The 13,151-nt window shown below is 37.9% G+C and overlaps 1 protein-coding gene and 1 long non-coding RNA gene across 17 annotated transcripts in view; one reads left to right on the top strand and one right to left on the bottom strand.

Moving 5' to 3' along the window:
* The window catches only part of BCAS3 (BCAS3 microtubule associated cell migration factor), a 718,021-nt gene that overhangs the window by 298,721 nt on the left and 406,149 nt on the right, over window positions 1–13,151 (bottom strand). Inside the window, exon 24 of one of the 16 annotated variants that reach the window (XM_063799118.1) lies at window positions 623–10,683. The exons of 14 other annotated variants lie outside the window; for them this stretch is intronic. In XM_063799118.1, coding sequence (XP_063655188.1) covers window positions 10,673–10,683 — 11 coding nt within the window. In that variant the 3' untranslated portion in view covers window positions 623–10,672. One more of the 16 variants, XM_063799116.1, reaches the window with a different exon arrangement.
* LOC104002960 (uncharacterized) overlaps window positions 1–13,151 on the top strand; it is a 70,680-nt gene that overhangs the window by 43,706 nt on the left and 13,823 nt on the right. The gene's annotated exons all lie outside the window — the stretch shown is intronic.

Below are 13,151 nucleotides of genomic sequence, written 5' to 3'. Positions count from 1 at the left end.
GGTGTCCTAAGTCCTGTTCTTTGACTATTGCTAAAATGGACCTTGATCCTAATTAAAGAAGATTAAATGAGATGAGACATGTGGCAAGACCTAGCACAGTGTTGGGCACCTAACTGTTTATAAATTAATACTGGTTTCCCATCTCTTTTACTTCTGTCTATTGAAAAATATCCTGAAGATTCCTCATAGAGCCTCTTGATTATTCAGAGATGGGGATCTCACACTGCCAAGGAAACTTAAAAATCACCCTGCTACTTTTCCAATTTCTCTTTTTATCAAAAGTCCAAACCATCACTTAAATATAAACCTAAGAAATAAAGAGGCTGGTCACAGTGGCTAATCCCAGCACTTTGGGAGGCCGAGGCAGGCGGATCACAAGGTCAGGAGATCGAGACCATCCTGGCTAACATGGTGAAACCCCATCTCTATTAAAAATACAAAAAATTAGCCAGGCGTGGTGGCGGGCGCCTGTAGTCCCAGCTACTCGGGAGGCTGAGGCAAGAGAATGGCGTGTACCCGGGAGGCGGAGCTTGCAGTGAGCCGAGATTGCGCCACTGCACTCCAGCCTGGATGACAGAGCGAGACTCAGTCTCAAAAAAGAAAAAAGAAAAAAAGAAATAAAGAAACAGAGTAGGCTTCTTAAAATTCCTTCCTTATGTTTAGATCTGAACAGTTTGATTATAATATGTCTACGTATGGTTTTCTTTGTGTTTATTAATATCTCACTCAGCATACACTGAGTTTCTTAAAACTTTGACTTATGTCTTTCATTAACTTTGGAAAATTCTCAACCCTTCATGCATTTCTTTTGCCATATCCTCTTCTTTTCTTCCACATATGTGAAATAATTACACAGATGTTAGACAGTTTGATACTGCTATAGTTTGATATACCGCTCACAGTGAGTTCTATTTTATTTCAGCATTTTTCTCTCTCTGCTTCAGTTTTGATAAATTTTTGCTTATTGTCATTATACTTAATAGTGAAATAATAAACCCTTCCTCCTAGGGTTGAGAAGAAAACAAGAATATTCAATATCATCATTTCTATTCAACATCGTAGTGGAGGTTTAAACAAGTGTAATATGGGAGAAAGATAAATATAAAGATTAAAAAGAAATAAAACCATCTTTATTTGCAGATGACATGATTACATAGTAGAAAATCCAAGAGATTCTACTATTAGAATGAATAAACGAATTTGGAAAAGTTGCTGGAAACAAGTTCATTTTTTGTTTTGAGACAGGGTTTCCCCTCTGTCACCCAGGCTAGAGTGCAGTGATGCAGCCTTGGCTCACTGTAGCCTCGACCTCCTGGGCTCAAGCAATCCTCCCACCTCAGCCTCCCAGGTAGCTAAGACTACAGGTGCATACCACCATACTCAGCTAATTAAAAAAAATTTTTTTTGTAGAGATGAGGTCTGACTATATTGCCCAGGCTGGGATACAAGTTTATTATACAGAAAAGTATTTTACTCTATATGCTGTAAAGAAAACTGACAAGTGAAATAAAAACATGCTATAGTTATTATCATCAAAATGTAATAATAGAAAGAAAAAACTTTTATATAAGATGTGTAAGACTTCTACATTGAAACTTATCAAGGAGAAATTAAAGAAGGCTTAAATAAGTGAATAGTTATAAAAGTTTATGTTTTGCCTGTAATCTCAGCTACTCAGAGGCTGAGGCACAAGAATCGCTTGAACCCTGGAGGTGGAGGTTGCAGTGAACCGATATCACACCACTGCACTCCAGCCTGGACAACAGAGTAAGACTCCATCTCAAAAAATTAAAAAAGCTTGTTTTGAAAGATTTAATATTTTTAAGATGTCAATACTTCCAAATTTGATATACAGATTCAATGAAATCCCAATCCAATCTCATCTGAATTTCTGTAGAAATAAACAAACAAACTAGTAATTTAATATGTGTGTGTGTGTGTGTGTGTGTGTGTGTGTATGAGAATATGCATACCAGTGGTTTTCAAACATTTTAAAATTCAGGATCCCAGTGTGCTTAAAAAAACTCAGGACCCCAGTCAGGTGCGGTGGCTAATACCTGTAATCCCAGCACTTTGGGAAGCCAAGGTGGGCAGATCACTTGAGCTCAGAAGTTCAAGACCAACCTGGCCAACATGGTGAAACCTTGTCTCTACTAAAAATACAAAAATTAGCCGGGCATGGTGGTGCATGCCTGGAGTCCCAGCTACTCGGGAGGCTGAGGTAGGAGAAGCACTTGAACCTGGAGGCAGAGGTTGCAATGAACCGAGATTGCACCACCACACTCCAACCTGGATGACAAAGTGAGATTGTCTCAAAAAAACAAACAAACGACAACAACAACAACAAACCCAGGACCCCAAAGATCTTTGGTTTATATGTACTATATCTATCAACATTTAATACAATTATGTATCAGCTAATTTAAAAACAATGATAAAGCCTCTATGTAGAAATATCAATTATATTCTATATAAAAATATTTTCTAAACAGAAAGAAGTGAGAAAAGTAACATTTTTAAGAGAAAATCCTCTAATAGACAACAGCTAGATTCTCATATCTGCTATTGCATTCTATCTGTTCTGATATGCTGTTTTGGTTGACGTACACGAAGAAAAGTTGGTCTAACTCAAATATGTAACTGCTAAAAGATAAAGTATATTAATAGCATTTTCAGGTTCTGGGGATATTCTTCCTTGATATGATCCTTAACAAATTAGTTGCAATGTGGAATCTGAAACCATATCAATTAACTTTCATATTCTATTACATTAAAATCCTTTGTCCTATCTTGCATTTGGAATGAGTCCTTTACTCTTGCATGATTTTGTAGCAACATGAAACTGGTCATTCGGAAAATGTTGCAGATGTTCCAAATGCTGATATATTTTAATATCTATTATGCAAAAAATCATATTAGTTAATATCACTACTTATTTAATGAGAAATTTTTTTTTTAAGACAGAGTTTCACTCTTGTTGCCCAGGCTGGAGTGCAATGGCACGATCTTGGCTCACTGCAACCTCTGCCTCCCGGGTTCAAGCGATTCTCCTGCCTTAGCCTCCCAAGTAGCTGGGCTTACAAGCATGCACCACCACACCCAGCTAATTTTTTGTATTTAGTAGAGACAGGGTTTCACCATGTTGGTCAGGCTGGTCTTGAACTAACCTCAGGTGATCCACCCGCCTTGGCCTCCCAAAGTACTGGGATTATACGCGTGTGCCATCGTGTCCGGCCGAGAAATGTCTTTAAATATTGGGACTCTGTTAAACAGACAGTGGTGGATACAAGGTTTTCAAATTTCTAATTTTCAATTGAAAGCTAGAATGTTATTATTGGTAATAAATATTATTAGTTGTTTTCTTCGAAGTGACAGGGTTTGCTTATTTTTGAGAAAATTTCTGCCAAATGCCCATGTCTGAATAAACATAGTTTGTTTTATTCAGATAAAATGGGATTCCATGAAAACAGTTGCTAGTTCAGTTTACAAATCACAATGGCTTTCCCTCAAGACAACTATTGTGCATTCATTCCCACTTGATATACAGAATATTAAGACGTTACACAAGGGTCAAAACTTAATAAAATTAAAGTTGATGATTTTTACTGCTTTAAAGATATTCTTAGGTGAATACAGCTTAAAAAAGAACTCTTAAGTAGGTAGCAGAGGCTACTAGCAATAGTTAGGTGCCATTGCCTTTACTATGATAACAGGCCACCAGTTTTACCCACAATTGCTTCTGCACCATCTATACTAAATTTCACCACAGTAGAAAAAACAAAGGCAAATAATAACTTGATACTAGTATAAAAATAATTTTGACTTAATAGACCACTTGAAAGTGTCTTGGGAATTCCCAGAGTTTGAAAAACCACTGGTATGTTTGTACAAATGCACATGTGTGGAAATGCAAAGGCCCTAGAATAGCCAAGATAACCAGAATGAAAAACAAAGGTGGAGGCCTTAAAATATGAGACTTCAAAACTTACTAAACATCTACAGTAATTAAGGTAGTACAATGTGGGTAAAAAGACAGCTATATAAATCAATGTAACAGAATAAAGAACCCAAGAAAAAATAAAAATTTTAAAAAGGCATCAGTGCAATTCATAATAGGAAAGGCGTATCTTTTTGATAAACAGTGTGGGAGCAACCGGAAGAAACTAAACACCTTGATCCCTGCCCTACATCAAAATAAAATTTTTTTTTGTTTGTTAAACAAGGTCTTGCTCTGCCACCTAGGCTAGAGTGCAGTGGCGTGATCACAGCTCACTGCAGCCTCAACCTCCCAGGCTTAAGTGATCCTCCCATCTCAGCCTCCTAAGTAGCTGGGACAACAGTTGTGCACCACCATGCCTGGCTAATTTTTGTACTTTTTGTACAGACAGAGTTTTGCTGTGTTGCCCAGGCTGGTCTCAAACTCCTAAGCTCATGCAATCTGCCCACATGGGCCTCCCAAGGTGGGATTATAGGCATAAGCCACCACGCTTGACCACCCACAATAAAAAATTAATTTGAAAAGGATCATAGTCCTAAATGTGAAGGCTAAAACTATACAATTTCTAGAAAAGAGTTATCTCTTCAAGACTGGAGGGGCTGGGCATGGTGGCTTACACTTGTAATCCCAGCACTTTGGGAGGCCGAGGCAGGCAGATCACCTGAGGTCAGGAGCTCGAGACCAGCCTGGCCAACATGATGAAACCTCATCTCTACTAAAAATACAAAAAATTAGCCGGGCGTGGTAGTGGGCACCTGTAGTCCCAGCTACTTGGGAGGCTGAGGCAGGATAATCACTTTGAACCTGGGAGACGGAAGTTGCAGTGAGCCGAGATCATGCCACTGCACTCCAGCCTCAGTGACAGACTGAGACTTTGTCTCAAAAAAAAAAAAAAAAAAAAAAGACTGGACAAAAGATTTTTTTTGTTTGTGAAAACATAAAAGGAAAAAACAATGAAAAAATTAGATTTTTGCTTGTCAAAAGATACCATTAAGAAAGTGAAAAGGCAATTAACTGAAAGAAAATATTTGCAATGCACATATCTCACAAAAGGACCATATCCAGAATATTTAAAGAACACTTGGTATTCAATAAAGACAACATATCTAATAAAAATCAGTGAGTTAACTAGGACATTACAAAAGATGATATCCAAATGGCCAATGAGTATATTAAAGATGCTCAATATCATTACTCAACAGAGAAAAGCAAATTCAAACCATAGTTCACATCCACTGGAATGGTTAAAATAAAGATCAATAATATCAAGTGTTGATGAGAATGTGGAGCAACTGGAACGCTCATGCATTGCTGATAGGAATGCAAAATGGTACAGTCATTTTGGAAAATGTGTTGGCAGTTCCTAATAAAGTTAAACATATGCCTACTTTGTGATCCGGCAATTCCAGTACTAGGGATATGCCCAAAGGAAATGTATGCATATGTTGATGAGAGACAGAGAGAGAGAGAGACAGATAGACAGACTTATAAAAAAAAGTTTATAGCAGCTTTATTCCTAATAGCCAAAAGCTGGAAATGACAGAATATTGGATATATAAAGTGTGGTATATTTGCAGAATGGAACACTACACTGCAATATTAAAAATGAACTCGTGATTCATGTAATACCTGGATGAATCTCAAACAAATTAAGTTGAGCAAAAGAGGTTAGATACAAAAGCATAGACACAAGATGATTCCAATCATATGAAGTTTAATACAGGCAAAGGTAATCTGTGATGATAAAAATGGTTACCTCTAGGTCACTGGTAGTATTAACCGGAAGGGGCATAAGAAACTTTCTGGGTTGATGGAAATATTCTATGTTTTTATGTGAGTGGTGGCTGAGTATAAAAATTCATCAAGCTGTATGATTAAAACGTGCATTTTTGCTATACCCAAATTATACCCCTAATTTTAAAAACATCTTCAGAGGTGCTTGAAAACACAGGTTCATCCATGTTTCAAGCTGAAAGGGACTCCGCTGAGACTAGAACTAACAAAGATCCACAAATTAGGGGTCATTATTCTTTCCTTAACACCAAGCTTCCAGAACAAGACTTTTCTCTGGAACAACTATTTTCATTTTGATTATTTACTTTAGCCTTTCTGTGACAGTTCTCAACAATATCCAGAGGGAATATCAGAAGCTCTGGTTCTGACTAGTTGACCAAGTGGGGTCCCAAGCTGCTCTTTAATTGCCCACTGGGCTTACTATTCAATGGAGAGGGGCTCTTTGTTTGTTTCTAAGTTTATAGATGGCACCTATAAGCATAAGCCTCTCAGGCTCTTGCAGACAGTTTAAAATAGTGTTGCACTAACAGTTTTGACACTCATGTCACTAAGACAAATGGAATTCCCGGTTCAGACTTAAACAAATTCTAATAGTGCCCCCAACTCTGTCCCCCTGCCACCACAGTCTGATGCAACAGACTACATAAACAGTCCAGCCCTGTATGAGAGGCACAGTAAATGTACAAAAGTGAAAAGTTGGGTCTTTGGTCAAAAAGTCCCATGTAAATATGTAGAACCCTACTATATCAACAGTGAGAAGTATTGCATCAATTCCCTCTCAAAATGCTTAGGAAAGATTTAAAGCCATGTCAAGGACCTGATGCTTGCAATATAGAAAGCATAGGCAAGGTTTTAGTTGACACAAAGATTTATTCAAAGAAGCAAAGTGTCATCAGAAGACACTTTCCCAACAGCTTCTTCTACTTCTGTTTACTGTTTCTTCATCTTCAAATGGGGCTATCATTTTTTCTTAATTGTGCTGAACTAAAATTTTCCTCATTGTTAACTTGACTTTGGTCTTCTAACATCCTGTAAATACTAGAAAGAAGAAAGGGCCAGGCGCGGTGGCTCACGCCTGTAATCCCAGCACTTTGGGAGGCCGAGGCGTGCGGATCGCGAGGTCAGGAGTCTGAGACCAGCCTGACCAACATGGTGACACCCCATCTCTACTAAAATACAAAAGTTAGCTGGGCATGGTGGCACATGCCTGTAATCCCAGCTACTCGGGAGGCTGAGGCAGGAGAATCGCTTGAACCCGAGAGGCAGAGGTTGCAGTGAGCCAAGATCACGCCACTGCACTCCAGCCTGGGCAACACAGTGAGACTCCATCTCAAAAAAAAAAAAAAAAGAAAGAAAGAAGAATAAGAGGAATGTTTAAATCAGAAGAGGAGAGATACAGCTGAGCATTTTCCTTATGGGCAAATAAGGTCTTTTCCCTATGTTCTTAATCTCTAAAACTTACTTTTGATTTTATATAGACAGCAGATAGTCGAAAGATTAGAATTAATTTAATGTATACACTTACTCATTTCTAATATAAAAGCCAATCTTAATATTTGAGTTTGAATATTTTTTCCCCTCTGAGGGATTGTTCACAGGTCAGGGCCGAGCCTTCTTTTAATTTCACTCTTATCCTTAATCTTCTTACTGATCCCACACAAGCTTTCAGTACCCAAGGTATATGCCCTGGAGTTTTTGTCACTTTATAATCATCAAGAATATCTGAAACTCTATTAATTGAAAATCACATCATTTATTCAAAAAATATCTTAATATTTCTGAAGAACTTTATATTCAGGAGTTACTTAAGGAAATAATTTGAACACACCCCTTCCACAAAAGGTGGTAAAAAAAGTTTTGCATAGGGACTCTTAATCTTCTTTTACTGATGTAGAAGTGAATGGCATGGTAGGAGAATGACTTGAAGGTTTCAGCAAAAGTTCAAGACCATGATTATGAAGTCATGGCTTTTTCCACTCAGTTCTAGCTCTAAGACCATAGAGCTATGTGGCCACATCATTGTAGACTGAACAATGTCTCTCACTAATCTCTTTATTTTTACCATCAGCATCTCTGTGCCTCTGACAGCCTTTAAGAAATAGTACCTAAGTAGGCCTCAGATTGAAATGGCAACTGTCAATACAGTGAAATATAATCTTAGAATACTCTTCCCCCAGGCTGGGCGCGGTGGTTCACGCCTGTAATCCCAGCACTTTGGGAGGCTGAGGTGGGTGGATCACCTGAGGTCAGAAGTTCGAGACTAGTCTAGCCAACATGGTGAAACCCCGTCTCTACTAAAAATACAAAAAATTAGCTGGGCGTGGTGGCGCGTGCCTGTTAATTCCAGTTACTTGGGAGGCTGAGGCAGGAGAATGGCTTGAACCCAGGAGGCGGAGGTTGCAGTGAGCTGAGATCGTGCCACTGCACTCCAGCCTGGGGGACACAGCGAGACTCCGTCTCAAAAAAAAAAAAAAAAAAAAAAAAAAGAGTGAAACTCCGTCTCGAAGAAAAAAAAAAAAGAATACTCTTCCCCCAGTCCATGAACAAAATCTCTATATGATAAAAGAATGCCTCTATAAGAAGGTCCTTCCAGCACAGATTTGACTGCAAGACAAAACAAAAACTGCTCAAATAACCTCCTTGTCACCTATCTAATCACACTTCTCTATTAATGAGTATTATTTGTTTTTTTTAAGGTGATGTACCAAATGCCAAATACATAAAGTAGGCATAAATGATCATTATAAAATCAATCAAATCAAACTAGTTTGGGATTTTAAGTGTGTAATTTTCTTCAGTAAACAAGTTATTTTGATAGTGGAGAAAATTAGGTGCTCAAAAGGTATCTCCTAAATTAATTATTTTTATTACTTCAATTGTACAACAAAAGTAGTATTTCTCTTGAGTCAAGAACAACAAAAAACCCCAAATCTGCAACTTTGTCCCTATTTACTGAAATGCTTGAGGTAACACTAATACCTTATGATCCAAGGCTGCTCAGGATAAGAAGTCATTTTTCTTATCTGTCACATTGTCCTTCTCACCCTACCATCTTCCTCAGGCATGTACACAAACACTGCTTCCACCACACTTCCTCAGGCATGTACACAAACACTACTTCCACCACACTTCCTCAGGCATGTACACAAACACTGCTTCCACCACACCTCATAACTTTATAAAATGTTTTCTTTAATAGAGTTTGATAAAGATGTCTGCTCTGCATATGAGTCACGCATAAGTTTGTCTTTCGATCTCAATTATCTGAGTTCTTTGTTAGTAAACATCCATCTCCATAGTAAAACCACAAATCAGGACAAACAAACTCAGGGTGAACCAGATCTTTCTAGGCTCTTTGATTTGATGACTCAGAAGCAAGGAAAGGTTATCTATTAGGTACAGCCTTCAAGTTTTGGAACAAGAATAGTCAGCAATCTGGAAAACAAAGTTCCAACAAGACATTGACAGCTGTCTTTCTGCTTTCTCTTTAGAGGTCCTACATCTTTATCAAAAGAAGGGCACATGTTATAAGGTACAAAGAATAGAAAGAAATTCTTAGCTATCTAGCCAAAATGAACATACAGGAAAATGAATAAATTGACACAGTGCTTTGGCTAGAAATACTATCAATGATTCATCGACATTGTTGTTCATCAGCTGGACATGGGAAAAAGTGAGCAACTGCCCCAAATCCCATTTGTTCTGGGTAGCCTGTGTCTTAGGTTAAAATCCTATAATGTGTCCATTTCCAAAATGATCTCCTCAGCCAACAACGGAACATCTTACAATTATTTAACCCCCACAAATTTTAGGTAGGATGGTTTTTGTTTTGTTTCGTTTTGTTTTGTCTTTTTGAGACAGAGCCTTGCTCGGTCACCCAGGCTAGAGTGCACTGGTGCAATCTCAGCTCACTGCAACCTCTGCCTCCCGGGTTCAAGCGATTCTTGTGCCTCAGCCTCCTGAGTAGCTGGGATTACAGCCATGTGAAACCATGCCCAGCTAATTTTTGTATTTTTATTAGGGACGGGGTTTTGCCATGTTAGTTAGCCAGGCTGGTCTCAAACACCTGACCTCAAGTGATCCACCGCTTCGGCCTCCCAAAGTGCTAGGATTATAGATGTGATCCACTGCACCCAGCTGGTATGGTGTCATTAGAATCACCAAAGACAAGATGAGACAGATGTTATGGGAATAACATCTACTCATCAAGCAGTTATAGAACTGCTGAAAATCAAAAATACTCTATATGTATTTTACAGAGAGACAGTAAGAATCTAGTTCATAGGTGTCTAAAGGCATAGAATTTACCCGGTGCTTAAATCACTGAAGTTAATAATTTAAAAATATGTATTTTAGGCAATGTGTTTCTTTGCAAAAGCATGAACCAGAGATTACCAGATATTAAGAAATTGTGAAAAAAATCATTACGTGGTAAAAGTGGCACACTCTGCACACCTCTTTTAGTTTCAATGGAATAACGTTGTTAGATTAATACATAGATATCTAGAAAATAAACTGCAGACCCAAGATTTAAATAAAATATTTTCACTTTAAAAACTGTTATAATTGTCAAAGGATTTAATTATATCACATTAAATTCTATTATCTGTGAATAAAGTAATTATATGAAAAACAATTATACTGCCACAAGGTTAGACAGAGCAAGAGCTGTCACTAAAATAGAGGGTTAGGTGTAACATGTGCCATAGGAATAATTAAAAAGATAATCCATGAAGTCATATAAAATGCTTGAAGGTAATACAGGGCAATGAAGACCAACAGAGGAGGTGCCACACTGGTCGTATCTCCAAGTAACAGGCAATGAAACCTCCAGATGAGCAACTTCCTGATGTGCAGCTGACTCCAATGCATGGATCATGATCAGAGGTGCACTTCCCGGTTCAAGAGCAATTATAAAAATTTATTAGATTCTTTTTAACAGAAGAATCTACAACAAAATTTTCCCATAAATATGTTTACATAAAGAACTCAAATTATTTAGCCTCGATTTTGTTAGACTTGCTACCTTGATTTTTGTTAGCCTAGATGTTGTTTTCCACAGACGTAGAAAGTAATTCTGTTGACAACAGTTGGTCCTATTAAAGTAGATGGACATTCCACGACAAAACATTATTCACTCAAAAAATGCGTTAACGTATATTTCTCATTCAAAAGGGATCTGAACCAATTGAGAGGTAGCTGAAGAGAGAATTACTCATAGAAGTCCAATTCCTTATCTATGAGGCTTCTTCAGCTCAAAGTTAAAGAAGGCAGCACACATGTTTCACTGTTTTGGTTGTCTTTCAGAAAGGTACCATGGCTTCCTGGAATGAAAACAGGCCTAGAAAAATAATGATAAAGCTTAGCCACCAAGAAGTTCTTTCCTACTCAAAAGATTGGTACTTTCAGGCAGAGAGGGTCAATGCCATCGAAACTCATACAGTGTATCTCTGATGCAAATTAAGTAATCTTAGGACTACTTACATATCAGATTATTTACATGTAGGATCTAATTCCTTATTCAAAAATCAACTTAAAAACTCTCCTTGCAAAAGGATTTAAATAACAGTTCACTGAAGCTCCTCCCTTGTTGCATGAGATGACTTTACATACAGCTAAGATTGCTACATGATAAATATGGAATGTTGGCCAGATGCAGTGGCTCATGCCTGTAATCCCAACACTTTGGGAGGCTGAGGCGGGTGGATCATCTGAGGTCAGGAGTTCAAGACCAACCTGACCAACAAGGTGAAACCCCATCTCTACTAAAAATACAAAAACTAGCTGGGTGTGGTGTCAGGTGCCTGTAATCTCAGCTACTCGGGAAGCCGAGATAGGAGAATTGCTTGAACCTGGGAGGCAGAGGCTGCAGTGAGCCAAGATCGTGCCACTGCACTCCAGCATGGGTGACAGTGGGAGACTCTGTCTCAAAAAAATAAAAAATAAATATATATATATGGAGTGTTACCTCAGAATCTAGTATTGAATATGTCTACTTTTAATAACACAAGGTAACTGCTTTGGCAGCATGTGTTCCTAGTAGCTAGTCACTCGACAATAAAACATCAGTAATCTGGTAGTTTAAGAAGGTTTAAAAAGCCCAATCAAGGCCTACTGTTGTAATCTTGAATAAAATACTTCAGATTAAAATATGTAACATTTCCAGGATTCACAATTGTAAACGATCATTCCAAACGAGCACAACAATCTCTTAGCATTCTCAGAATGTGACTACAAAAAAGATTTATTGTTTAAGTTCCCTATCTCAATATCTCATTCAGTGCTGGGAAGCAATGATAGCGACTCTACACATTTCCATGCTCATTTCCAGGGGACAACCATGGTTGCCAAGTTAAAGCAGTAGGAACAAGTATGAGTCCTCTAAAGTAATAGTCTACGTTAAAAATGAAGGCATAGCCCTAGATGGGGCAGCTCAGTAAGATGCAAGGTACAATCCACTAACCAAAAAATCAGAAAGCTAAGAATATGTATAAAACCCATTAGCTTCGAAACTTAAAAATATATCCATATCCACAGACAGAAGCTTTGGTCTTTTTAAAGTGACCTTCACAAATCAGTTTTGTGTTTGTTTCCATTTTCTTTCACAGTTTAAGCCTCAATCAAATCAGCGGTCTCTAGGGATTTTGAAATCGCTATAGATTAAAATCCTCTCTGACTCAACTGTTTGACTAATGCCGAGTATTTAATAATTCTACTTGAGAGAGAATTTTTGGACAAAATCCTGCCATGCGCTGTCTTCAGATGCTCCCCAGCTGCACTATAAAGCAAGGCATCACTGTCCTTATTTTATCACTTGACTTAGAGACGAGAAAATATATCACTACAGACAATTCTACCATTTAGTAGGCCTGGCTGAAAACAGTTTTATAATACTAATGGAGCAACTATCACCTATAAAGGCAAAGATCTCCTTCTCTGTACTAATGATACATATTCATAGCTTGTTTCCAAGGATAGGAAATTAATAACTGTGATAGATAGACCAGGGTTAAGTTAATGAATTTTTAAACTTGATGCTTTTGATAATAAAATCATTCAAGCTATAGCATTTGGACTCTCTGCTCTCTACTTCCACAGATTAGGCACTTTGATACTCAACAGGTTGAGTAAATTGAATCCATAGATTGTATTTACGTTCTCTGTCAAGGTTGCTTCTCCACATTTCGGTGATCAAAGGCAAAACAGTCATCAATCCTGTAGCCTTCAATACTATGTTCATTACATTTAATCAAGTGCCAACTCCACTGCATCATTCACCAACCTTAGGAATGCTTAAAAGCATGGCATTGTTCAGCAAGAAATATAGGCACAGTACTGTATTAAAATGCACACACACCAC

The sequence above is a fragment of the Pan troglodytes genome, chromosome 19 (assembly GCF_028858775.2).
Source record: "Pan troglodytes isolate AG18354 chromosome 19, NHGRI_mPanTro3-v2.0_pri, whole genome shotgun sequence".
NCBI lineage: Eukaryota > Metazoa > Chordata > Mammalia > Primates > Hominidae > Pan > Pan troglodytes.
The sequence above is the reverse complement of the archived record's forward strand: the minus strand, read 5'-3'. Positions and strand labels throughout refer to the sequence as shown.